Source organism: Dermacentor albipictus, chromosome 8 (genome assembly GCF_038994185.2).
Source record: "Dermacentor albipictus isolate Rhodes 1998 colony chromosome 8, USDA_Dalb.pri_finalv2, whole genome shotgun sequence".
Classification (NCBI taxonomy): Eukaryota; Metazoa; Arthropoda; class Arachnida; order Ixodida; family Ixodidae; genus Dermacentor; species Dermacentor albipictus.
In genome coordinates this window covers 130,197,949-130,222,535 of record NC_091828.1, presented here as the reverse complement: position 1 = coordinate 130,222,535, position 24,587 = coordinate 130,197,949, and the positions used below count along the sequence as shown (strand labels likewise).

Genomic DNA, 24,587 nt, shown 5'->3' with positions numbered 1-24,587 from the left:
TGTTCACCCTCGTTCTCTCTGCTTGTATACTTATGGCGGTCGTCTCAAATATATTTTTACGACGTCTTCCTTTGCGAACATTTATTCAAAGAGCTAATTTCTTAGACAACAATGCAGCTCTCGAAGGCAACGCTACAGTGCCAGCCGAAGCGACGCAGACCAGCCCATTGCGGGTTTTTCATACGCGGATAGACAATCGCAAAAGCATAGCCTATAGGAATCCAGTTATGATACCATACCTGCCGCGGTGCAACAAATATGTCACAAAGCTGGCTATATATAACTTCTACAGCAGTTACGTTGATTTTATTCCGCTAAAACAGGTTTGCTCACGACGAGTAGTTCGTGGTATAATATCGAATTTTGCATTTCCTCACAGAAACGCTCGGCAGTAGCACGGGGACTTGACTAATACTGGAGCTTAGATTCCACACGCCTCACTTGCTTCTTTAACTGCTTGTCAACATTAGGCGGTTCTTCACGTGTTCGTTTTTTTTTTAAGCGGCGGAAACTTGAAGTAAAGTTAATGAAGGCTTACAGCTATTTACAGAGTACAAATAGGAATGTACCAATATATATTCCCTTTTCCGTGCTACACGTTCAACTCACCTCTTTAGAGCGCGTTTGTTAATGAATAATAATGTATATAATGTTCCTCTTTTTTTGTCTATGTTACCTAGTGTATATCATTTATTTATTTCAATGCCGCAGTGTGTTTTGCATTGTTATTGTGGAAATATTTCACTGTTCTTTCATATATTGTATAACTGCAATGTTTTATGGCCACTATAAAAATGTAATTTATATGGCGCTTGATGTGTTACCCCATGCAGCCATATTGTACCTAAGAGGGTGAGGTTACCTCAAGCCGCGTCTGTGCGACTTTTTTCCCTCATCCACCTCCACTTACCACTCCTCTGTACATGTGTGTGTAAATGGAAATTATTAAATCAAATCAAACTCACTTGAGAAATTTACTGGTGCTTGCTGCTTGAGGAATATACATGACGAATCTTTTTGGCGAACTGACATAGGCTGCTCGGCCCAATTTTTTTAGTGAAGTATGCCTGCTGGACCGCATCGCTGCAGCCAGAAAGAAGTCGAAGCGTCAATGATTAGTAGTATGGGACATATTGAAGATATCGAAATTCCCCCGGTGGAGGGTCAGAAATCAAGTGAAAGTATATGCAAGGCTTGTGGTGCTTTCTTTATGAATGCTTGCGATTGGATTGGAGCAAACTTAATTTGCTTGCAAGGTTCTCTTTTATGTACCGAAGAAGCGAATAGTTATCCGTTTGTATAATTGAATAACGCTGGATCGAGACATGGTGAGACAGAAGGTGCTTGAATTTTCCTTTTGTATACAGGAAATCTAAGCTGCGGTGTAGTAGCTCGAGAATACTTTAGCCATTCCAGTTGGCGCTCTAAAAAACATGCTTTATGGTTTTAATTCGAAGTTGTAGTGAACTGATGGGTTTCGCGAACATAGCGTGCCTCGCCATACGGACAGTCGATTGCTACCGTTACGTGATCAGGGGTGTGCCATATTGTCGATAAAGGCTACTGAGGGCCACTATGAAACATTTCATCACTTTTAATTGAGTGGCTCTCGACCTTAACAACGAAACTTTTCTCTCAGGTGATTGCTACTATGGTGTTTGTGAATAAACTATGTAAATACTCTACATGACGCGCCGCCATGTTAGCAGCCATGAGCAATTCGTTTTTTTGGAGGCCTGTTTCAGAGGGGGATGAAAGTAGCAGCAAACTTTTTCATAAGAAATGCGCGCCTAACTATTTTTTACGCATTAATGAATGGCCATATTTGAATAGAACAACACACCAGAGTAATAGGAATCATGATGAGAGCTTCGCTGGGCAGTGTCTTTCTAAAATCAGATAACATGTTGACGCCAATTACCAAATTTTTCTTCCACGTAAAATGCAATGCCTCTCATAGCTAAATACTAAAGGAATGTTAAATGTTTAGCGAAGCATCATACACAACTTCGCGCGTTGAATTTGCAGATATTCTTTTTTTAGTCAAAATTTACCGATAGACACGGCGCATATATGCATTGCAAAACCTAGTAGACCCCTTTAACGCTACTTAGCTTGCGATATGCAAGCCGCAAAATTTCTCGACTCACACGCCTTTGAAGAGGAAACTGTGGTTAAGGTATGGCAGCTGAAAGAAGCCGACGTATTCTTCAATACGTACGGCTCGAGCCACCCATACCCCGAGCATACACGAAGGGAACGAGCGCGCGCGGCAGCCGAGCGAGCCGGAGCGAGCGGCGTCCTGGCCGTGACGTCACTCGCGAGAGGGCGCCACTCCTAATTCTCGGGGCTAGTTCCTTGACTAATCAGCGGCATCGCGAGCGGCATCAATGTCCATCGGGAGGCAAAACATGGCGGCCCCGCCGGACGCGAAGAAGCGTAAATTGAACGATGAAATCAAAGCAGGCGCAACGAGCCGAGCTGCCCACCCGGCGGATCGACCGAAGCAGCGCCGCAACTGTCCCTACCTGGACACAATCAACCGAAACGTGCTGGACTTCGACTTCGAGAAACTCTGCTCGGTGTCGCTTTCCCGGATCAACGTGTACGCGTGCCTCGTCTGCGGCAAATACTTCCAGGGCCGTGGCACCAACACGCACGCCTACACGCACAGCGTACAAGTGAGCGCGCTAGTTTTCTTGTGCGTATCCGTAAGCACCGCTGCCACGATGAGCTTCTCCAATCGTCCCTGTGTACACCGAGCTGCGTGCTCTCGCGTTCTCCTGGGGTCGATCGGTAATGCTCCAGGAGAGTTTGCTCGCCCGAATCACTTACCTTGGTGCACACACATTGACGATCGAGTGCGAGCGAGGTGTTTGTGCTCAATTTCAGATGGCCGGCTCCGCTGTTGATGACGTTTATGTCAAGCAACCGAGGAATGGACCTTTAGATAGGGTCAGAGACGCTTGAAGGGACACCTGGTTGTAACAAACCTCGCTGCACACATGTGTCTTCTGTCTACGTACACACAAGTATACACGTGCAACATACTGTGCGTATCACATCATTATGCACTGTAGTTCGATCCGTCGAGGTGTTCACTCTGACATAATTCTTTGCCTCTCTCATTTCTGCGTCATATTGTGCAGAATCAAACAGTAAACGTCGGCAGACAGCCGGCATCCTCTCTTGTGGGTTATATTTGTTCGACCCATCTTTCGCAATGGAAACCTAAACCAACTTGCCCAAATGTGTACTCTTGGTAAAGGTAGGCACATCAGCAATTCACGACTGACTAACAGTGTAGATGAAACAAATACATGGAAAGTGGCAAACAAGTGAAGAAAACAACTAATTTTACAAGAACATACTATTCGAATGACAGGCAAGATACCCATAAACCTCATTAGAAAACCCCTCTTAAAACATTTCAACATAGTTAAATCTATGCGTTCTTTTTACAAAGATTCCTTTGCCTTGCAAATCTCTGTACAAATCCTTTGGCTGGATAAAAAGCTCACTGGTCTATTCCCAACGCAGGTGAGCCACCACGTGTTCCTCAACCTGCAGACGCTGCGCTTCTACTGCCTTCCCGACAACTACGAGATCGTTGACTCATCCCTGGACGACATCACATACGTCTTGCGGCCTACATTCACGAAAGAGGACATAGTCCGATTAGACACCAGCGACCGCCTGTCGCGCGCCTATGATGGGACGACCTATTTGCCTGGCATTGTGGGCCTCAACAACATTAAAGCCAATGACTACTGCAACGTCATTCTCCAGGCGCTCTCTCATGTGCCCCCACTCCGCAACTACTTCCTCCGCGAAGAGAACTACATGGTCCTCAAGAGGCCTCCTGGTGACATCAACGTCCTCTTAGTACAGCGCTTTGGCGAGCTAATCCGCAAGCTCTGGAACCCAAGGAATTTCAAAGTGAGTTCTTGCTGTGAGCAAGTGTCGCAGGTCTTCACAGCCTCAACACTCGCACTTCTCTTTTCCTTTTTAAAATGTCATATTCTGTTAGAAATGTGTTGCATGTGTTCAAGTGTTCTGCTGACCAGGACGTCTCTATACTCCACATTCATGCCAACACATTCGTATTGTGACATACAAGTTTTCTTTCTCCTGTACATAGAATGCATTCAGAGCTTGGGGCAGAAAATATTCTATGCAGCAAAAACTGTGTGTTCATTATGTGCTTTGTTAAAGGGGCACCGAAATGATTTTTCATGGTGCCAAGAACTTGGTAAGAAAATTATAACTTCGAGTCTATATACAATGCTGCTGCAAACGTGACAGCAAAATTTTATTTTACTGCATAACGTAAGGAGCCTACAATCTCAAATAATACATTGCTTGCTGCTCTCTCCTGCGGCTCTTGCCGCCCCTGCTCTTTTTTTGCTGTGTATAACATTAGTCAGGACACTGCAGCCAGAACAATGACTCATATATCCCACCTATTTGGCAGTTGTACATGACCATGATTTACACATGAGCAAAAGCTCATGTGCACTCTTCCAGATCTTCTAGAAGGCAGTGATGTGCTGGTTGTTAATGCAACCTGCCTGTCCTTTCAATACTCCTTTGTTGCTTTCAGCCACCTTTGTCACACGCCAACCACGAAATATTGCCATAAGTTCACCACAGAAAGAAGAACATTGAAAAATGAAGCAGTGGACAGGACACCACTATTCGAGCTGCCCCACCTGAGGGAACTGATGAGTTGGGAGGGCATGGGGAAAGTAAATATTGCACTCTTTATATCGCCGTTCATGTGACATACTTTTGAAAAATTCCTTCGGGATTGTATTCATTGAACGCTATCGCTCATACAAGTGTGCTTCTCAGAAGGACATGTTGCTAGGCTAGTAGGTGCTTATTTAGTGACATGATGTAGCGCGAGGGAACAAGCACAAAGAAGAGACACAGAATGCTCATGTGTTTCTCAGGTTTTAAGAAAATTGTTTCAAGGCCCCTTTCAGCTATAGGAACTTTATTACTTGCCAGTAAGGGCACATTCACATAGACAATTGATGGAGGTCACGCAGCCAACCACGACTGGCAGCCAAGGAGCAACTCGTGGTTGCCTATGTTCACACCAGTAAGCATGACCTACTTGACACCACAATGAAATGTCTCGCAATGGTTGCTGTTCACGTCTGCTCACACCGCCATCGCCACATAAGATAGGCTTGAGCGTATACATACGTCCTGCCCTTGCGTCACTGAGTGGTTTGGTATGTTTGCAACTGCAGTCGCGGGAAAAATCGAGCAGCGAGCAGCTGGCCCAAAAATAGTCAAATTTCAAACAAAGCGACCATTTGTGACTGGTTGCATTGCGACCGACTTGAAGATGCTACTTCTGAAACTTGTCAGTGTGAATGAGCGCTTAGAGTGCATGTCAAGTTAAGAAATAGAAAATTAAAAAGAAGTTGGAACAAGTGAAATGACCTTTTCGTTGCATCTATGACATGGAAACTTTGTCTGATTATCCTCTGCATTCACCCACATACTCTGTAAAGCAAGGAGAGTGCATGTACTAGATTCTGACCCTGCTACCATTGAGATTCCAGGCACCATAGTTTTGTAGCACCTGTGACAAGATAAACTTTCTGATAATAGATGCAAAGTACATGAGTAACAAGTTTTTTTTTCCTTACAGACAACTCTTAAGTTACTACACTGCTGGCATATCCCATCTAGACATGAGGCAATTCTGTTAGCTGGAAGAGTAGTTTCACCCTATCTCTTGTACCTTCGTCAGACAACACCAGAACAAACTGGAAAGCTTTATTTTTTCAACAAGTTTTATGTCTTTAAGCTTGAGCACTATGTCAGAACTCCTTTCAGATACAGATACAATATTTCAGATACAGGAGCAAAATTCACTATTTCATATAGATCTCCTCAATTTTGTCACAAACACATTGTTTTGCTTTTGCTGGTGACCATTATTCACTGGATTATCACTGTTATCTAGTTGTGGCTCGGTGCAAGACTTAATTACTGTACTGAAATTTGTTGATATTGTTGTTAATTTCATAGCAAGAGTCTTGTTTAGTCTGATTGTGCACCATGACATAAATAGTGTCGTACGTTCTCAAACAAATGTCAGCACCAGTGATTACTCTGGAACATATGGGGATGCTTGTATAAATAGCAGATGGGCTTGACCCAACAGTTTAGATATTGACGACTATGCTTGCCACCATCATTATGCTATAACCGTTGCTGTTCTTTGTGGGCACAAGTTCACCCGAGAAAGAGTGAAATACTTGATTCACAGTTTTGCCAGTGTTCCTTGTTTCACCATCACTGCAGCACTACAGTATCAACCAGCCATTCAAGAAATTTGCCTGGTCTGAATATTGGTTGCCGAAAACAAATAGCCTACTACAAGGCCACATACTGGCTCTACCAGCAACTGCTCAAACTTTTTTTTTTTCCCATGTACTATCACACTCATTATGAGCTACAATGTGAAAGCGCTTGGCAAAGCGACCGCGTGTTGTAGCTTATGCTGAGCACTATACTATTACCTACGCTACAATCATTCTCTTAGATGTGGCATACCAACAATTCCAAATTGTCACAACTGATAGGCTAACAAATGTTTATGAGATTGTGTGCCATGCATGCCCACCTTCTACGTGTCAGTAACAGATTAGGTAATGGGCACCAATACTCACCGTTGTTACTGAGTGGCTGTAGGGTTCTGCTGCTTAACATGAGGCTGCAATTTGATTCTCAACCATTGCAGCCTCATTTCGATACAGATAGAATGGTCCAAAGCATTGGGTACACGTTAAAGAACATTGATATGTTCATTATGGCCTATTCTATCTAGTCCTGATCAGCTCAGTGTGCCCTTTGGTTTTGCTTATACATGGTGCTTTCTTTGCTATGCCCGTTCCTGCAGGCACATGTGAGCCCCCATGAAATGCTGCAGGCTGTGGTGTTGTGCAGCAAGAAGCGCTTCCAGATCACGCAACAGGGTGACCCCATCGACTTTCTCTCCTGGTTTCTCAACAGCCTGCACATGGCGCTCAATGGCACCCAGAAGACCAGCAGCAGCATTGTCTACCGCACATTTCGCGGCGGCATGAATGTCTATTCACGCAAGGTGCACTTTGCAGAATAACACATTTTCCTGCCTCTTCTGCTAGTACTGAGCAGAAGGTCTTGGGTTCGATACGTAGCTGCAGCAGCCGTGCTTTTATGGGGCGTGCAAAAGCACCTGCGCCCAGAGCATTGGACCCATGTTGAAAATGTTGAAGACGATCAAATTTAAACAGGCAGCCCTCCACTGCAGTGCCTCTTATAACATAACATAACCGTTGTGAGGCTTTGGGGCATTAGGATCAATCATTCAAGTCAATCTTAATAAAACAACCATAAATGCATGCTTTTAACATAAATGCATGCATTATCATTTAGTACCGCAAGGTGCTAAACACTATGGTAAGCAGGGTCGCCATCTGAAAACAACTGTTTTCTAGTTTTGCTGCACTCTGGTGGTGATATTGTTAATCATTTTCATTAGTACAATACAGTGGACATCTGAATATACATTTACTCCTATCTTCTTATGCCTAGCGTAACCCATTTCGAATTTCTTTTTTTGTTGTTGTATTTTTTCAATATGTATTTCTTTTTAAGTACATATTGCAGTAATGTTCAGTTATAGCAGGAGTGAACGAGAAGCACAAAAAAAAGCACATGAAGTTCAAAACTGGTGCAAAAGCAACTGCAGCTGCACAGCATACAAGGTTACCCTGATTATATATAAACTCAAGGCAACATCCGTTGCTAAAAACAATGAAATATAGGTAAAATGCATGGTTACCTATGCACTCAGCGCTGTGCTAGACACTATGCTAGAGCTTTTACAAATTCAGACAGCGACAATGGCCTAGTTGTGCCAAGTAATTAATTATTACTCTTACACCTAATGTAGATGCATTTTAAATATCCTCTTTCTTATATATTTTCTCTCACACTCTCTTTTTTCACCTTATTCAAGCAAGACATAATGTTTCCAGGTATATTGAGGTTTACAGTAATGAACAGGGGTCAAACAAGAATTGTCGTGGCTCTGATGAAGATAAGCACCCTTAGAACATTAGCTACAATGAAATTCCTTGTTAAACCACTCTTGACCACTTGACCATATTTAGTTGCATTTCGGTACAGATTATGTTTGCTATATAAGCTATGATGTTTTCAACGAATCATGGGTGTGAGTCAGTTCTCCGTGTTCATGGTTTCTTTCCATTCCTGCATTTGTAGTTCTGGTTTCCAGTGATGAACAATGATGTACTGTTTTGTCCAGGTCATTCCCGTGGAGATGACAGAGGCTGAGAGGCGGGCTGCCCTGCGCACCACCGAGTATGACGAGAAAGTCGAGAGTACTGGCTTTATGTACCTGACCGCAGACCTGCCTGCACAACCTCTGTTCAAGGATGAGCTTCGGGAGAATATCATCCCTCAGGTGAAACCAGTGTCTCAATACAAAAGCACATGCTCCTTTGTTTGTGACTTCTGCAGTTTCTGTGAAGCGTGTCAACAGCATTTCAGACACCCCATTGACCTGTGAAGTGTGTGAAGCAGCTAGACAGCATCAGCTAGGTAAAATATTATTGCCCTGTGCGTACTTGAGAGCCCGTGAAGCTATTCTAGATGTGTTATACCAGGGACACATTAAAAGAAAGCTGTCATTTAGGTCTGGGCCGTTTCTGCAGATAAGGGTAAATGTGCTAATTAACTTTTTAGTTGCTAAATTCAGGGCGCATATTGTAATTGCAGAGTTGAAGCAAAGCAGTAAAATCATGTGTGCTTGGCAGGAATCCTATGATTCACACCACTTTAGAGATACGCAACATTAAAATGCGCTATGAAATACATTTGCATTCCAGCTAAGTTTCCCATAAGCATGCCTCCAGCTCGCCGCAGCTATGGCGTAATGGTTTCGGCATTGCCCTACTTAGCCCAAGGGTGTGGGATCCAATCCCAGCCACGGCAGCCACATTTCGATGGGGGTGAAATGCAAGAACACTCATGAGTACTGTAGTCTAGGTGCACGTTAAGGAACCCTAGGTGGTCAAAATTAATGCAGTCTCCCACTGTGGCGTGCCTCATAATTGTCTCGTGGTTGTGTCACGTAATACCTCAGAATCTTTTTTTTTAAGCATGCCTCTAACCAGTTCAGAGTAATCTTAACTAGATTGCAGAGACAGTTTTTAGCAGGCTTTGGATATGGATATTCCAAAACTGCTGCTAGTCGGGATCTTCAAATTTGTAATTACAACATGTACCCTAATGTGAGAAAAGTAAAAGTTAGCACATTTCAGTTAATTAGCAAAGCTATTGTTGATATTTTTCTTGCTGATAATGTCTGCCTAGTCACGTAGTCTATCTGTGAATACATAGTAACCTAGTATGACAATGATTTTTAATGTTCTGCATAATAAAGAACATTGATGTGCATTGCATATGAATGCTTAATTGTGTGCAAACTGCTCTTATGTGGTGATGTAGAAAGCAACCCTGCCCCCCCTGTTCAAGAAATGTTCAATAAAATCATAAAATCCCAAACCATCATACAGCAGGAAATTTCGGAACTGAAAGCTTTCCAAAGTAAGCTAGATATATCTCTCAGCTCCTTAGCAACTAGACTAGATCGCATAGAACATCTATTTGGCGACTTCAAGGCTGGTATTGAACCACTTGCTCCAATCGAACAGCATATGAATTCGATAAAGCAGTCATTTTCCAAGCAACATCAAAAGCTCACTGACCTGGAGGATTGCAGTCGTCGCTCGACTTTGATTATACATGGCATAATGGAAGATACCTCTGAAACTGAAGAGGAACTTAAAAATAAGGTGATTTCTGAGATCTTTGAAAAACACCTTGGTGTCTCAACGTCATCCATTGCCCGTATACATAGAATGGGAAAAGCAAATAACAACTCAAACCGTCCTGTAATCGCATTCTTCCAAGATTTTAATTAAAAAAAAGGCCCTGTATGCAAATGTTAGTAAACTTAAAGGTTCGGCTTTTTCCATACAACATGATTATTCTAAGGAGACACTAAGAAAACGAATATTGCTCTGGGAATCTTGCAAAACTGAAAGGAAGAATGGAAAGAACGCTTATCTCGTTCATGACTAGCTCAAAATCGGCAACAGCATGTACGCTTGGAACGATTCAACTGAACAACGGATTAGCCTTTCTCCTCTCTCTTCTAGTAACTCACCTTACTCACAGACCACCTTAGATAACCCAGCTCTTTGTGACCTTGGTATCTTAAACATAAATGCCCAAAGCATAGTGAACAAGGCAACTGCCCTAGAGATCGCTCTGTTTACTCACAGCCCTGATATAGTTGTTATAACCGAGAATTGGCTTCACTGTAATATCACTAATGATTGCATCTTTCCTCCACCATACACTGTATTTAGGCGTGATAGGGGGTCACGAGGAGGTGGCGTAGCCATTTTACTAAAATTGAATTTTTCCGCAATAGTTCTAAATTCACCAGAAAACCATGAAAGCCTTGCTCTGAAAATCACGTATCTTGGCTACACTTTCATCTTATGTGCACTGTACAGGCCCCCTAATTCAGGTCTGGACTATCTGCATAAGCTGCAGGATTTTTTGTTCAACTACAGAAATAAAAAATTGATACTTGCAGGGAATTTCAATGTGCCAACCATAAACTGGCCTAACGAAAACTTTGGATGTTCTGAAAATGCTGACGCTATCTATGATATAATGTTGTCCCACAACCTTCAGCAAATAGTCACTGAACCAACTAGAATACATGGTTCTACTGAGTCAATCTTAGACTTAGTATTCATAAAACGCTCTTTTTGTGATTACACAGTATCTCTTCATGACGGGATATCTGATCACAAGTTAGTAGTCGTATCTTTACCTGTAGTCCACGGACATATAGAAAAAGCAAAGCATAAGAACGTAAAAGATTATTCAAAAGCACTGGATGAATCCATCCTTGATTACTTGGAATTGGAAAGCTTTGAGGGAACCAGTGTCACACAGTTATGGAACACGTTCAAGGAACACTGTAAATATTGTATTAATAGCTTCATTCCCAATAAAAAGAAGCGCTTAAAGAAAGCAAATCCCTGGATAAATCGGCACATTATTCGCCTAAAACGAAGGCTTAAACGGCTGAAAAAAGCTTAGAACGCCAGTTCTAGTCAGTTAGCTATTTTATCAGAAGAGCTTTCTTCTAGCATTAAATCAGCAAAAACACATTAACCTTACAGAGAGTCTTACACTATTTATACGAAATGATCCCCATAAATTTTGGGATCACCTTCGAAATTCCCACAAGCAAATAAATCAAATCAGTGTGCATAACAATGTGATTACGTGTCCTCAATCGATTGCTACGCATTTCAATGCCTACTTTCATTCTGTATTTTCTGAAGAAAGTGCCAATGAACATGTGTTTGACCTTCCACCTGAAGAATCGATCACTGTATCCTACGAAGGCGTTGTTGAATCCCTACTCCGGTTAGATACCAAAAGTTCGCATGGTCTGGATGACATACCAAATGCCTTCTTACGCCGTTATGCTGAATCATTAGCTCATTTCTTAACAAAAATTTTCTGTTTATCCTTATCGTCTTTTTCATTGCCCCCCGACAGGCTAACAGCCAGAGTTTTGCCTGCGCATAAAAAAGGGGACCGCGCATGTTTAAGCAATTACCCTCCGATTTCTTTGACGAGTACATGCTGCAAACTAATCGAACACATTATCGCTAACCACATACTTGAAATATTAAACTCTAAAGGATGCTTGTCTCCATTTCAACACGGCTTCAGGAAAGGTTTTTCAACTGTCACGCAGTTGGTTACTGCTATCCATAACTTTAGTTCCGTATTAGATAAATCTGGACAACTGGACATAATTTTTTTAGACTTCAGCAAAGCGTTCGATAAAGTTCCCAATAATAACTTCTTGAAAAACTGAAATTAATAGGCGTGCCCTTGACCTTGGTAAGCTGGATTGCTTCCTACCTACAAAATCGAACACAGTTTGTGGATATTGATGGCATCTCTTCCACGTTACTTCCAGTGACATCTGGTGTGCCCCAAGGAAGTGTACTAGGTCCACTGTTATTTTTGCTTTATATAAATGACATTGTGTGTTCCATTGATAGAAATGTTAAAATTGGTTTATTTGCTGATGACTCCATGCTGTACACCCCAATAAGTTTTGTGGCTGACCAAATATTACTGAATGATGCTTTCTGCGAAATTGTGGCCTGGTGTGACAGATCAGGAATGGTCTTCAATTCTGATAAGACTGTGCTTATGCGCATGACAAGAGAGAAACGTCCTATCCACTTTAGTTACTCTGCTTACGGCACTACTATCTCGGAAGTCGAAAAATACAAATATTTAGGCGTTTTAATAAATTCACAGCTTAACTGGGGTGACCATGTTGATTAAATCTGTTCATCTGCGTTAAAAAAAACTTGTATTTTTAAAACACAAGCTCAAAGGAGCACCCAGTCACGTTAGGCTATTAGCCTATAACTCTCTTATTCGGCTAAACTTGAGTATGCAGCTATAGTGTGGGACCTGTACACCAAAAAAGATATAGCAAAAATAGAAAACGTGCAAAGACGGGCTGTGCGCTTTATTTTCAATAAATTCAAGAGAACTGATTCCCCATCTGCTTTAATGGCCTCCAACAAAATTAAACCTCTTCATATAAGACAGAAAGTTGCTCGATTAACGTTTCTTCATTCACTCATCCAGGGAAAGTTTGGAATTTCTTCTTCACCTTATGTTACACCTTCAACTACACGAAAAACCCGTCACCAACATACCCATGCCCTAACACTATATTTTGGAGAAAACAAACTTGTTTAAATTTTCATACTCTCCGTGCACAATAAACGATTGGAATGCACTGCCTGAACAGATTGTCTCAAGTGACAGTTTTGAAAGAAATCTTAGCAATGAATTTTGATGTGCAGATTGATGTGCAATCTATTTCCTTTGACTTGTTTCGCTCATTTGTGTCATGTGTCAAACCTTTTGTCTATGTAATAACGTTATGGCGTTTGTAAGTATGCCTTGTTATCTGCCCTTCCTGCTTGGACCACATGAGGTCGGCAGTATTATGTAAATAAAAAAAAAGTACACTCAGTAAACACAAGAGCCAACATTCCATTAGGGTCTACTATGGAGGGGAGTTTTCTGTGGACACTTATTAGTACATTGAACATGACTTTAGTCAAATAACTGCCTTCACCTTTGATGAAACTACTGAAGCATTAACTTCATGGCTTTCTTATATTAGCATTATCGTTATGGCTAACTTGCTCATTAGAACTTCTCGCATGTAAGTGCACATGCTAGCCATCATTTTTCACGTGTGGGAACTCTTCATAGAAGCCCCAAAGCTCTCACGTGGCATTAGCCCTTGATCTTTCACAATGATAAATTAAATGTGTAGCAGCTGTCAGAAAATCAACTTAGCAGTTGTAGTTGTCTTAGCAACCATTGATTCCTGCTGCAAAGCCTATCTGAAGGCCTAGACTCTGAAAGAATGTACGTTTCGGCATGCTGGTGTCCCATCTTAGCATTTTAGCTCACAAAAAAAGATACAGAGGCAGCATGAGAGACTTATACAATATAACAGATAGAGCACTTTGTCTACAGGCTCATTCACACCGGCGACTGACAGTGGTCGCAAATGGTCGCTTTTCTTGAAAAGTGATCATTTTGGGCCAGCCGCTCGCTGCTCGATTTTTTAGTCGCGCGACCGTGGTCGCAAACTGATAAAACAATCTCAGTGGCACACCGGAAGTGATCTTTCATGTGTCCGCATCCGGCCTGCTCCTGCGTTGCCGCAAATTCCGCGTAGATTCCAAGAGTTCTCAGTGAGAACGATAATCTCCGGGATTGCAACTTGCGGGTCGCGCTCAGCCGGGCTTGCCGGTGTGAACATCAGTCGTCTTCATTCGCTTTTTGGTCGCGAGTCGCAAATGGTCGCGCGACCTCCTCAAGTCGCCGATGTGAATGAGCCATAAGTATTTTATACTGTGTGTGTGCGTGTGTGTGTTTCTTTCCTTTTTTTTTACTAAAAGGCTAAATCAAAGCTCATATCCTCTCTGTCTTGCCAGGTGCCACTTTTTACTATCCTCTCAAAGTTCAATGGGACCAGTGAGAAGGAATACAGGACGTACAAGGACTCGACGCTCAAACGCTTTGAGTTGACGTCACTGCCACCGTACCTCATCCTCTACATCAAGCGCTTCACAAAGAACACATTCTTTGTCGAGAAGAACCCCACTATTGTGAACTTCCCCATAAAGGACGTTGACCTGGGTGAACTGATAGCTGTGAACGTGCCAGATGCTGCTGAGGGAACCTACGTTTACGACCTCATTGCCAATGTTGTGCATGAGGGTGAACCTGGATCAGGGAAAGGAACATACAGGTTGGTGGCCTTCACATAGCTTGGTGTTTTAAAAGGACACTGAGAAGGAAATTAAGCTAAAATCAAGTAGTAAAGTACGCTTTTACAATACCAAGAAAAGATGTACTTATTCTGAAAGGTGACTTTGTCAGCCAGAAAACAAGCAAAAATGAAGATAGGTGGCATAGCTGCTTTCGGGGAAGTTCCCACACTAGGTAGCTGTGATGTCAGGGATTTTGATGGCTTCTGCTCAAGTTTAGTTGATCTTTTGTTGGTAAAAATGGACTACGTTATATTTTAAACAAGTCAGAGATCAAACCTAGGAGAATTTCAGAACATTTACTGAGATTTTTACAACAGCCTGAATACAAAAAAATACCATATTTACTCGCATAACAAATGCCTTTCTTTGCAGAAAAAATTGCACTAAGTTCAGGGGTGCATTCATTATGTGGGGTAATATTGTGGGTTATTTTTTCTCTGCGGCCATTGCTAAAAAGTAGGAGATACACAGTACGATTCATTGTCCGATACGGCAGTTAATGTACAGGAATGGAGGCTGGATCCGAGGCGTTTTGCCATGGTGTAGCGCTGGATTGGGCACATGGTGTGCAACAAAAGTAGGAGACATATGCTACGATTTGGCTGCCATTCCGGCAAGTCTAATGCTGTATTGGACGCTGAACTGTGCTGTACTGTGTGTCTCGTACTTTTGTCGCACAACAGGCATACGATCCGGCGCTACGGCACGAAAAAACGCCGTATCGGACACTGAATCGTACCATGTGTCTCCTACTTGACAGCAACTAGTTTGAGGTTTGATCATAGTGCAGGGTGAATAAAAAAATTCACACTCTTAGAAATATTTACACCCTTTGTGGCGTATCTTGTCCCACAACAATAATCGTCATCTGTCTTGCCCGCGTTTCCTTTCTTTAACGCTGCGAGCCCGGTACTTCCCAGTCACGAACGGCATGCGTGTTACCACTGTGAAGCAGCTTCTCGAAAGGAAAGTAGCGAGCGCCGAGCTTTCAAGAAAGGCAACTCGGGCAAGACAGATGGCGATTATTGTTGTGGGACAAGATAAGCCCCAAAGAGTGTAAATATTTCTAAGAGTGCACTTTTTGATTGGAAAAGTGGGGCATGCATCCATTATGCAAGTAAATATGGTACTTTGAGATCGCTGATGTCACACCAATGTGCGAGCACTGAAGTTGCTGTGTAAAACTTAAAAAAGGCTAGTTTGCTCTTTCCTTTATTTCTCCTTTTTTCTTTTGTATTAATCATACTCTTGCTGCAATATTAACAAATATAGAATTTTTCAAAATCAGCATTAACAAATTTATTGTTTCTCTTTAGGTGCCACTTTAAAGTGAAGTGTATTATGGGAAGTTCTAACTCTTTTGCATCCATGTCCATGCCAAATTGCTGCTATTAAGGTGAGCGGGTTGGAGAGTGCCCTAGTGTTTGACATGGACATGCAGCACATACCTGACATAAAAGTTGTAACAGCGCAAACACATGCAACCACAAAGTACGAAGGACGAGACACAAGCGCTGACTGTCAATTAAATTTTATGGATGGAATACGGATACCTTATATAAGGGGAAAGGCAGAAGTGAAGGGGGGAGGGAGTGATACAATCGGGGAAAATGACATTGCGCATCGATGAGCGGACGTGCCGGCAGACAACGGAATCAGGCGCAGGAAAACAAGAAAACTAGAAAAAAATAGAAAAAAATTAAAAAGTAGAGAAAAGCATTGGATAGTAAAATGCAATCAATCAGTAAACGGTCGCTTCCAAAAACTGAAGCTCTGCAGCAAAAAGTGATACAGAGGGGGTGCTTACGCGCTTGCTGCCATATTTCTGTATGTGAAACGCTTCCAAACTGACCCGTGCCGTCGTGTCTGCACTCTTACCGAGAATCTTCGTCTCTCCCAATCGAGCCTCGCAACCTGTCAGGCAATTACGTGCGCAACCAAATGTGCGTACTTGTCTTTTAAGTTACTTAAATTTCGGGCATGTTCCCCCAAGCGTTCATTAATGCAGTGGCCGGTTTGGCCGACATAAGCCTTTCCACACTTCAAGGGAATGGCGTATACCACTCCTGTGGAACACTTGATGAATGGCTTCTCATGTTTTAGCTGACAACCTCTTTTTTTCGAGTTGCAGATGCGTGGGCATAACTGTGCCAGCTTGTTGGGTGCCGAAAAAACAACGGACACCCCATGCCTGTTGGCTACCTTCTTGTGACTGTGTGAAGTCTTGTGCAGGTACGGCACAAGCAAAAGCTTGTTGGTCTTCCGACGGTCATCTTTTCTTCGTGTTCCTAGTTTTAGCTTCTGAAGGAGGGTCTCAGACACAGCAATCAAGACCGAATAGGGGAAGCCCGCCACCAAAAGTCGGCTGGCCTGATTCTCAAAACTTTTCTGCATTAGGTGCGGGCACGACTTCTGAAGAGACGATTTCAAACAGTGCGACGCTATAGCTCTCTTTACATCTTTGGAATGCGCTGAATCATACGGTAACAGATCTTTTTTTGCGCGAGGGAAATAGCCCCAGCAAACGTGCTTTTCATGAAAGGTTAGTCTAAGGTCTAAAAACTGTAAAACATCTGCGTCAGGTAGTTCAGGGGTAAAATTGAGCCCAAGACCATGCTTGTCAAATGCGTTTAAAGCTTCACCTACTGTAGAGAGGTAGGTGAAGGCCATCTGCTTTTTTAAAAGCACTAAAAAATCATCAACGTACCTAAAAACCTTTAAAACAAACCCCCCCAAAAAAGACCTATCTAAATGTTTATCTACTTTTGCTAAAAAATATATCACAATGAATTGGGGCCACGCAGGACCCAATGCAGATACTGTTGCGCTGCAAAAAAGGCAGGTTGTCATAAACAATAAAAGTAGATCTCGGATAAAACTGCAGTAACAATATAAAATTGTCTACTAACAAGCCTGTTGAGTTCCGAAATGACACTTCGCCGTTTGCTTCTGTGCATTCCCTAACAGCCAACAAAAGCTGATCTTGAGGCACAGAATAAAACAAGTGTAACAGTATATATTTTTAAAGGTTTTTAAAGGTGTTTTAAAGGTTTTTAGGTACGTCGATGATTTTTTAGTGCTTTTAAAAAAGCAGATGGCCTTCACCTACCTCTCTACAGTAGGTGAAGTTTTAAACGCATTTGACAAGCATGGTCTTGGGCTCAATTTCACCCATGAACTACCTGATGCAGATGTTTTACAGTTTTTATACCTTAGACTAACCTTTCATGAAAAGCACGTTTGCTGGGGCTATTTCCCTCGGCCAAAAAAAGATCTGTTACCGTATGATTCAGCGCATTCCAAAACTGTAAAGAGAGCTATAGCGTCGCACTGTTTGGAATCGTCTCTTCAGAAGTCGTGCCCGCACCTAATGCAGAAAAGTTTTGAGAATCAGGCCAGCCGACTTTTGGTGGCGGGCTTCCCCTATTCGGTCTTGATTGCTGTGTCTGAGACCCTCCTTCAGAAGCTAAAACTAGGAACACGAAGAAAAGATGACCGTCGGAAGACCGACAAGCTTTTGGTTGTGCCGTACCTGCACAAGACTTCACACAGTCTCAAGAAGGTAGCCAACAGGCATAGGGTGTCCGTTGTTTTTTCGGCACCCAACAAGCTGGCACAGTTATGCCCACGCATCTGCAACTCGAAAAAAAGAGGTTGTCAGCTAAAACATGAGAAGCCATTCATCAAGTGTTCCACAGGAGTGGTATACGCCATTCCCTTGAAGTGTGGAAAGGCTTATGTCGGCCAAACCGGCTGCTGCATTAATGAACGCTTGAGGGATTATGCCCGAAATTTAAGCAACTTAAAAGACAAGTACGCACATTTGGTTGCGCACGTAATTGCGTGCACAGGTTGCGAGGCTCAATTGGGAGAGACGAAGATTCTCGGTAAGAGTGCAGACGCGACAGCGCAGGTCAGTTTGGAAGCGTTTCACATACAGAAATATGGCAGCAAGTGCGTAAGCACCCCCTCTGTATTGCTTTTTGCTGCAGAGCTTCAGTTTTGGGAACCGACCGTTTACTGATTGATTGTATCTTACTATCCATCGCTTTTCTCTACTTTTTAAATTTTTTAAATTTGTTTTTCTAATTTTTTCTAGTTTTCTTGTTTTCCTGCACCTGATTCCGTTGTCTGCCGGCACGTCCATTCATTAATGCGCACTGTCATTTCCCCTGATTGTATCACTCCCTCCCCCCTTCACTTCTGCCTTTCCCCTTATATAAGGTATCCGTATTCCATCAATAAAATTTAGTTGACAGTCAGCGCTTGTGTCTCATCCTTCGTACTTTGTGGTTGCATGTGTTTGTGCTGTTACAATTTTTATGTCAAGTATGCACCAACTCGCCCAGAAAGAAGTTTTAATGAAGCGCATACCTATACGAGACACCTGCTGTTTCAGTGAGGAAATACAAGAACTGTGAGAAACAACAACAAGGCTACGAAGGCCGCAGTGGATTGGTTTCGATGAACAAATATATATTTGAATAGGGAAATCAGAGGTAGTCCCAAGCCGAAGCTTCCACATCACAACTTCGGTGCAGCTGTGAAAGTGCAGGTCTTTCCAGCCGTGTACAGTTGAACCTCAATATAACAAGCACAGATATAAGGAATTATCAGATACAACGAACTAAACATAAAGTGTTTCTCACCGATATCAGCATGTAACGAATAAATTCCTATAAGGAATATTGAATACAATTATGGTATTTTTTCACTGGGTGTGACTTCGTTATAACAAGGTTTGATGGTATGTCCTCGCGAAAAATTTTTGGTGCTTACAAATACAGTCACATCATCTCTCTGGAGTTTGAGAATGATGTAAAACTGTACAACTGGTATTTTATGACGCCCCTAGCAGTGGTGTAGCCAGGAGGGGGGGGGGGAGTTGCTATCGGGTTTCAGCTTCTCCCCCCCATTTTTCCTGCTAGTGCCTTGCTCTCTTTTATGCCTGGCACATCGCCTCTGAATAAAGGCACGTATACTTCGAACGCCCTGCCTAGACAAGTGCAGGATGGTACACGCCTTCAGGCAGACCAAGGGCTTGCTCAAGATAATAGTTGTATTATGATGCACTAATAGGGAATAATAGAACCTTAGACCGTTCAAAAAAAAATCCTAAACATGTGCCTGACCCCTAAGATACATGATGTGGGATCCACCATTGGGGTATGGAACCTCAACTGAAATCTTAAAAAGAACTGCTGCAGCAAATGTGTTAGACATGACTCCTATGTCCAGGAAATGCTAAGCAGTGTCGTGCAATTCAATCAAAATTTTTCCTATGGCCCTTTTGTGTTGAACACAGGTTCTTGTCAGGTCACCATAGCTAAGCTGCACATGACCTCAGTCAAAAGGAGGAGGACCACCGGGGAATGCTGAGCAATGATGGGTCTCTCTTCTGGTGCTGGATAGTTCAGGCATCAACCTCGATTGGGACAGTCTTACCATTCATCTAAAGTTACTTCTTCCCAGTATTATATTGTTTAGTACTTCACTTACGCAATTCTGATGCTCAATTTTTCAATTTAGATACCCACTACAGTATAATATAATGTTTGTTAGAATTGAGTACAAAGCCAAAAATGCAATGGCTTGCATCCAACTCTCACCTCCAATTTCAAATTTCACCTTCTAATCTCAAAGGCCACCCTGTGTCGTTCTTCAGGAACCAGGGTTTACTTAGAGCACCAGAAGTTTGCGGTCATGTTACGGATGGAATCAAGATGACATGTTCTGGGTGGTTCATAGTATAATAATCAGTTCTCAGAAGTGGCAATGGATGATGCCCATTCTACTATGGCTCAAGTGCAAGAAATTTGGTTTTTCCAAATTAGATACATATCATCATTTCTCTCTGTGACCATGAAAATCTGGTGAGGGAACAATCAAGGGTATCGCATTATGCGTTACTTGAAGTATGAATATCGGGGCACACGTTACAATCGAGCACATTGCATTTTCCATCCCTGACCAGAAAAAGTCAGATGCATATTTGAATCGAGGGCACGTTAAAATTGAGTAAATCTGGTTGTCTGAGTAAAATAGTTTGCTCATCTGGTTTTAAAGAAGTACTAGAATATATTTTCGAAGTTGTAGAAGCTCTTGAACACGCTTCTCGCATGTAGAAGCTTGACGCATAGCAAGTACGAAGGTTGAGACAAACTTATAGGATATTCTAGTTTAATTCACATTTTATCTCGAAAGGCCAGACCTGGCATCACTGATGTTATCTGAGTCACAATGACGTCGGTGTCATGATTCATGACATTGTGACAAACAGCTAAATTTACTTATGTCAGGAAGTGCTTAAGCTAGGCAGGTTGACGTTCATAAATATGAAGGAAGTGGGCTATAAGTATTCCTTCTGCTTGTGCTTTTGGTTTGTTGCAGTGGCAGTGATCGCAAAAATAGAGTGAGCTAGTGTGTTGTGATTACATGATGCATTCGGTGACATCACACGAATGCATCGTGTGATGCATTCATATGACTGGGCACTAAAACTGGGTACCAAAACTGAAACTGGTTCTTAGAAACAAGATTTATAGTGAATTATTTGAGGCACTTCAACTCTTGCCTGTGTAGTTTCTAGGGTTTAGCTCTTTCCCTACCGCGGGGAAAGTAACTGCATTATGTAGGTTACACTAGATTTCCTTCTTTTTTTAAAAGGAAGCATTACGCTTATAATTTTATGTAATCCATGAAAAGGAGGCAGAATAAATGTGCTTTTCAGGTATAAAAGGTTTATTAACAAGCTCTATGCAGTAACATAAAATTTTAATTGCCAATAACAAAATTGTAGAGTAAAATTGAATGAAACTTCTTCAAATAGGCTTGTACCTAAAAATAAGAAAATGCTATGAAGATATTGAAATACACAAGACATTTCGCCATTCAATAGTCATTATCTCTGAAGAAATCATAATTTTGTCTTAAACAGTACTTCCAGTACTATAAAAGATTTGCTGGAAGCCCTATAATTGTGTGTGCCATGTGGCAAATCAATTCCTTAACGTAAAACACAGGGCACAACTGAAAGTTTTGCAGCATTTTGTTGCAGCTTTTGCTCGGTTTTGCTAAGGTTGTATTCCTTAAAATTCTAGTGTGTGTTCATTTTAGCTGGCTGGTGCTGAGTGGCTTCAGCTGGTGGAAGGGCCCAAACTTGTGGTGCATCCACCGTCATTGCTCTCCGACTTAAACTCAGACAAGAGGGCAGCACCCTCTGACTTGCTGCTGCTCAGGCTGTCGAGAAAATTGGCTGCAGACCAACAGAATCACGAGAGTGGTGATATCTTGGAGTGCGCACAGGGTTTACGAGGGTGACCATTCTCACGTTCAAACTCCCGTGCCTTCCAAGCCTGTTCTAAAATTTCCACCATGCGGATAAAGTGCAAACTCATAAAAAACGAAACTGTATATCCTATACTAAAAGTTAAACGGCACAGTGGGCTTGTGTGTGCTGCGGAAGGTCTCAAAAACGGCACTTGAAACCGTCATTAGTGGGCTAAAATTGCTCAATGAGCACTGTAGGGATTGAGTTAGAGAGCGCAAACGTCAGGCAGTCGAAATTGAGTGAGAGCCCCACACTGCGGTGTGTGCCATAGCCTCAGTTGTGCTTTGGGATGTTGGATCCCAGAACTTAACTTTCAGAACTTTCTAATCTTATTGGGAAAATAGGCTTAGGCTGAAGTGCTGTATTTACTCTATTCTAATGCACCCTCAATTTTCGCATTTCGAGAAATGCATTATGCCATAGCCATGATTGTTCTCTGGCCACATTTCTACGGTATAGGTGGTGTGCAATGACGACAAACTTTCAATGTTCACACCAGTTTTGGGCACCAGCAGTACAGCTCTCAATATTGGGCCGTTGGATTGGGACACTGTTTATTGTAGTTTTGGGTTCTTACTCGATTCTAATGTGCAGGTCATAATTTAGTGAATCTTAACGAGAAAAAAGTCCGCATTAGAATCGAGTAGATACAATAATTGTTCTCATGTGCTTAGTCACTGTTTGTACATTGTTCAGCACTTTCAAATGAGCATGTTTGGATGCTGGTGAAGTGAGACATAAGCAAATTATTGTACATTCTTGGTTAAGCATGAAAGATAACTTGCAGCAGGCTCAGTCAATTGCCCGTTTGTTTTCTTGGTGTGCTTGATCATTGAATAATGCCCAGGTTGCCTTTGTAGTAACTGCATGCATTCACACCTATGCAGGGCTCACATCCTGCATCGTGGTTCTGGGAAGTGGTATGAGCTACAAGATCTCCACGTCACCGAGATCTTGCCACAGATGATCACACTGTCAGAAGCCTACATACAGATATGGGAGCGGAGGAGAAAAAAGCTGGCGGCATCAACATCTGAGTAGCCTGTTCTCAAAGTGCATCCTATATTGATGACATCTTAGTTTGCTCATCTATGAATAAATGTAAAGTTGTTCTACTTGAAGAATTGAAGCAGTGCATATTTGTGCGCATCCGCATAAGGGGTGGAATATTGACACATGTAAGGTTACGCTACGTTGGTAGATTATTCACTTTTGGAATATCAAATAAGTCTATCTTTCTGTAAAAAGAGGCTTACTGAAAATGGCACAAAGCATAAGATGGGTGGCAACACCACTTTGAAATTCCTGCATGATTCTGTGTGAAACCATGCTTTCTTTTTTGGTAAGGTTAGAGGCGTTCTCAAGGCTAAATAACTATTTACTGACAAAGCTAGATAACATTGCATTCTAATATATGCAAATGTACACCCAGTAATTTTGGGAGCCTTTCCTGCACAAGAAAACAACTGATATACTCAAAATTGCGATGAAATCTACATCTTCACATTGATATCAGAGCCACAGTTTGGGCATGCTGTCGAAGTGGAGAGGTTTGGCCTTTGCTTCCATTAATAGACTTAAGTAGTACAAGTAGAGTTTTTAACAAGTATTTTACCTGGATTGAGCAATTTAGTTTTTTTAGCATGTAAAAAAATGTGCTGTCAGAGACAACTAATCTAAAACATATACGCTAGTTTAGATAGCTGAGTAGTCTTTCATCATCAGCAGCAGCAGCAGCCTATTTTTTTTGTCCACTGCGGGACGAAGGCCTCTCCCTGTGATCTCCAATTACCCTTGTCCTGCACCAAATGATTCCAACTTGTGCCTGCAAATTTCTTAATTTCATCACCCCACCTATTTTTCCGCCATCCTTGACTGCACTTTCCTTTTCTTGGCACCCATTCTGTAACTATGATGGTCCACGCATTACACGGCCTGCACTGCTCCATTTTTTTCTCTTAATGTCAACTGGAATATCGGCTATCCCTGTTTGCTCTCTGATCCCTCTTAACGTTAGTATGCATTTAATTTCATCATGTTTCCATGTTGGTACATATAAATTAAATTTATACATTTAGGTGCGACTGTCTGGTCAAGAGGTTAGTAGTAGAATGCCTTTTTGATTGCTGCTCCGCAATTGGTTAGCTGGACTTCGATGTACTCAATGCCAGCGTAAACAGGATTGTTTGTCACTTTTGAACCAGGCAGACTTGATTTGACGTGGGGGTTGTAATATATAGCTCTTTCACTCATGTAACCCACCACTGGTCAAGACCTTTGCGTTTGGTAGCAAACCTCGCAAAGGAAAAAAATGTATGTAAAGTCACAACTAATAGTTTGGAGGCTAATCATGTCGCAAAAATTTTGTTTTTGTTTGGAGTCTGGGCTTGCCGATTGAAATTAATTGGTACAGCCTTTGTGTTCTACCAGTGCAGTGTATTGAAGTGATCCCAAGTTATGGAGCTGTGCTTGAATAAATCTGAATTTTTTGTAGAAGTCGTGGTCTCCAAACTTTTGCTTGCAACGGCCCATATAATATGCACAGCATAATGAAATGTCCAAACCTCTCACAACAACTGTCACAAAGAAATCCTGGGGGAAAAAATGTTCGTAGAGCTGTCTCCTAAAGCCCTCAAGCATTTAGTGAGCTAGTAAAGAAAATTTAACAAAATACGCTCAACCATGACCTTTTCTTTCTTAGACTAAGGTGCAACAGTGCCAGCACACACTGCAAAGGAAAT

The 24,587-nt window shown here is 42.1% G+C and overlaps 2 protein-coding genes across 4 annotated transcripts in view; one reads left to right on the top strand and one right to left on the bottom strand.

Annotated features, from left to right (window-relative positions):
* Positions 1–24,587, bottom strand: part of hdm (meiosis specific with OB domains hold'em) — a 61,443-nt gene that overhangs the window by 21,707 nt on the left and 15,149 nt on the right. The window lies entirely within an intron of this gene.
* Usp39 (ubiquitin specific protease 39) lies at positions 2,365–23,724 on the top strand. Its single transcript, XM_065452803.2, has 6 exons — positions 2,365–2,681; positions 3,541–3,939; positions 6,926–7,129; positions 8,339–8,497; positions 14,178–14,494; positions 22,734–23,724. The coding sequence occupies exons 1-6, from the start codon at positions 2,391–2,393 to the stop codon at positions 22,885–22,887; spliced, it is 1,524 nt and encodes a 507-aa protein (XP_065308875.1). The 5' UTR covers positions 2,365–2,390; the 3' UTR covers positions 22,888–23,724.

Coding starts and splice junctions, on each gene's coding strand:
- Usp39 (XM_065452803.2), top strand. CDS start 2,391: ATGTCCATCGGGAGGCAAAACATGGCGGCCCCGCCGGACGCGAAGAAG. Junction 7,130..8,338: donor TGAATGTCTATTCACGCAAG/GTGCACTTTGCA, acceptor TGTTTTGTCCAG/GTCATTCCCGTGGAGATGAC. Junction 14,495..22,733: donor TCAGGGAAAGGAACATACAG/GTTGGTGGCCTT, acceptor ACACCTATGCAG/GGCTCACATCCTGCATCGTG.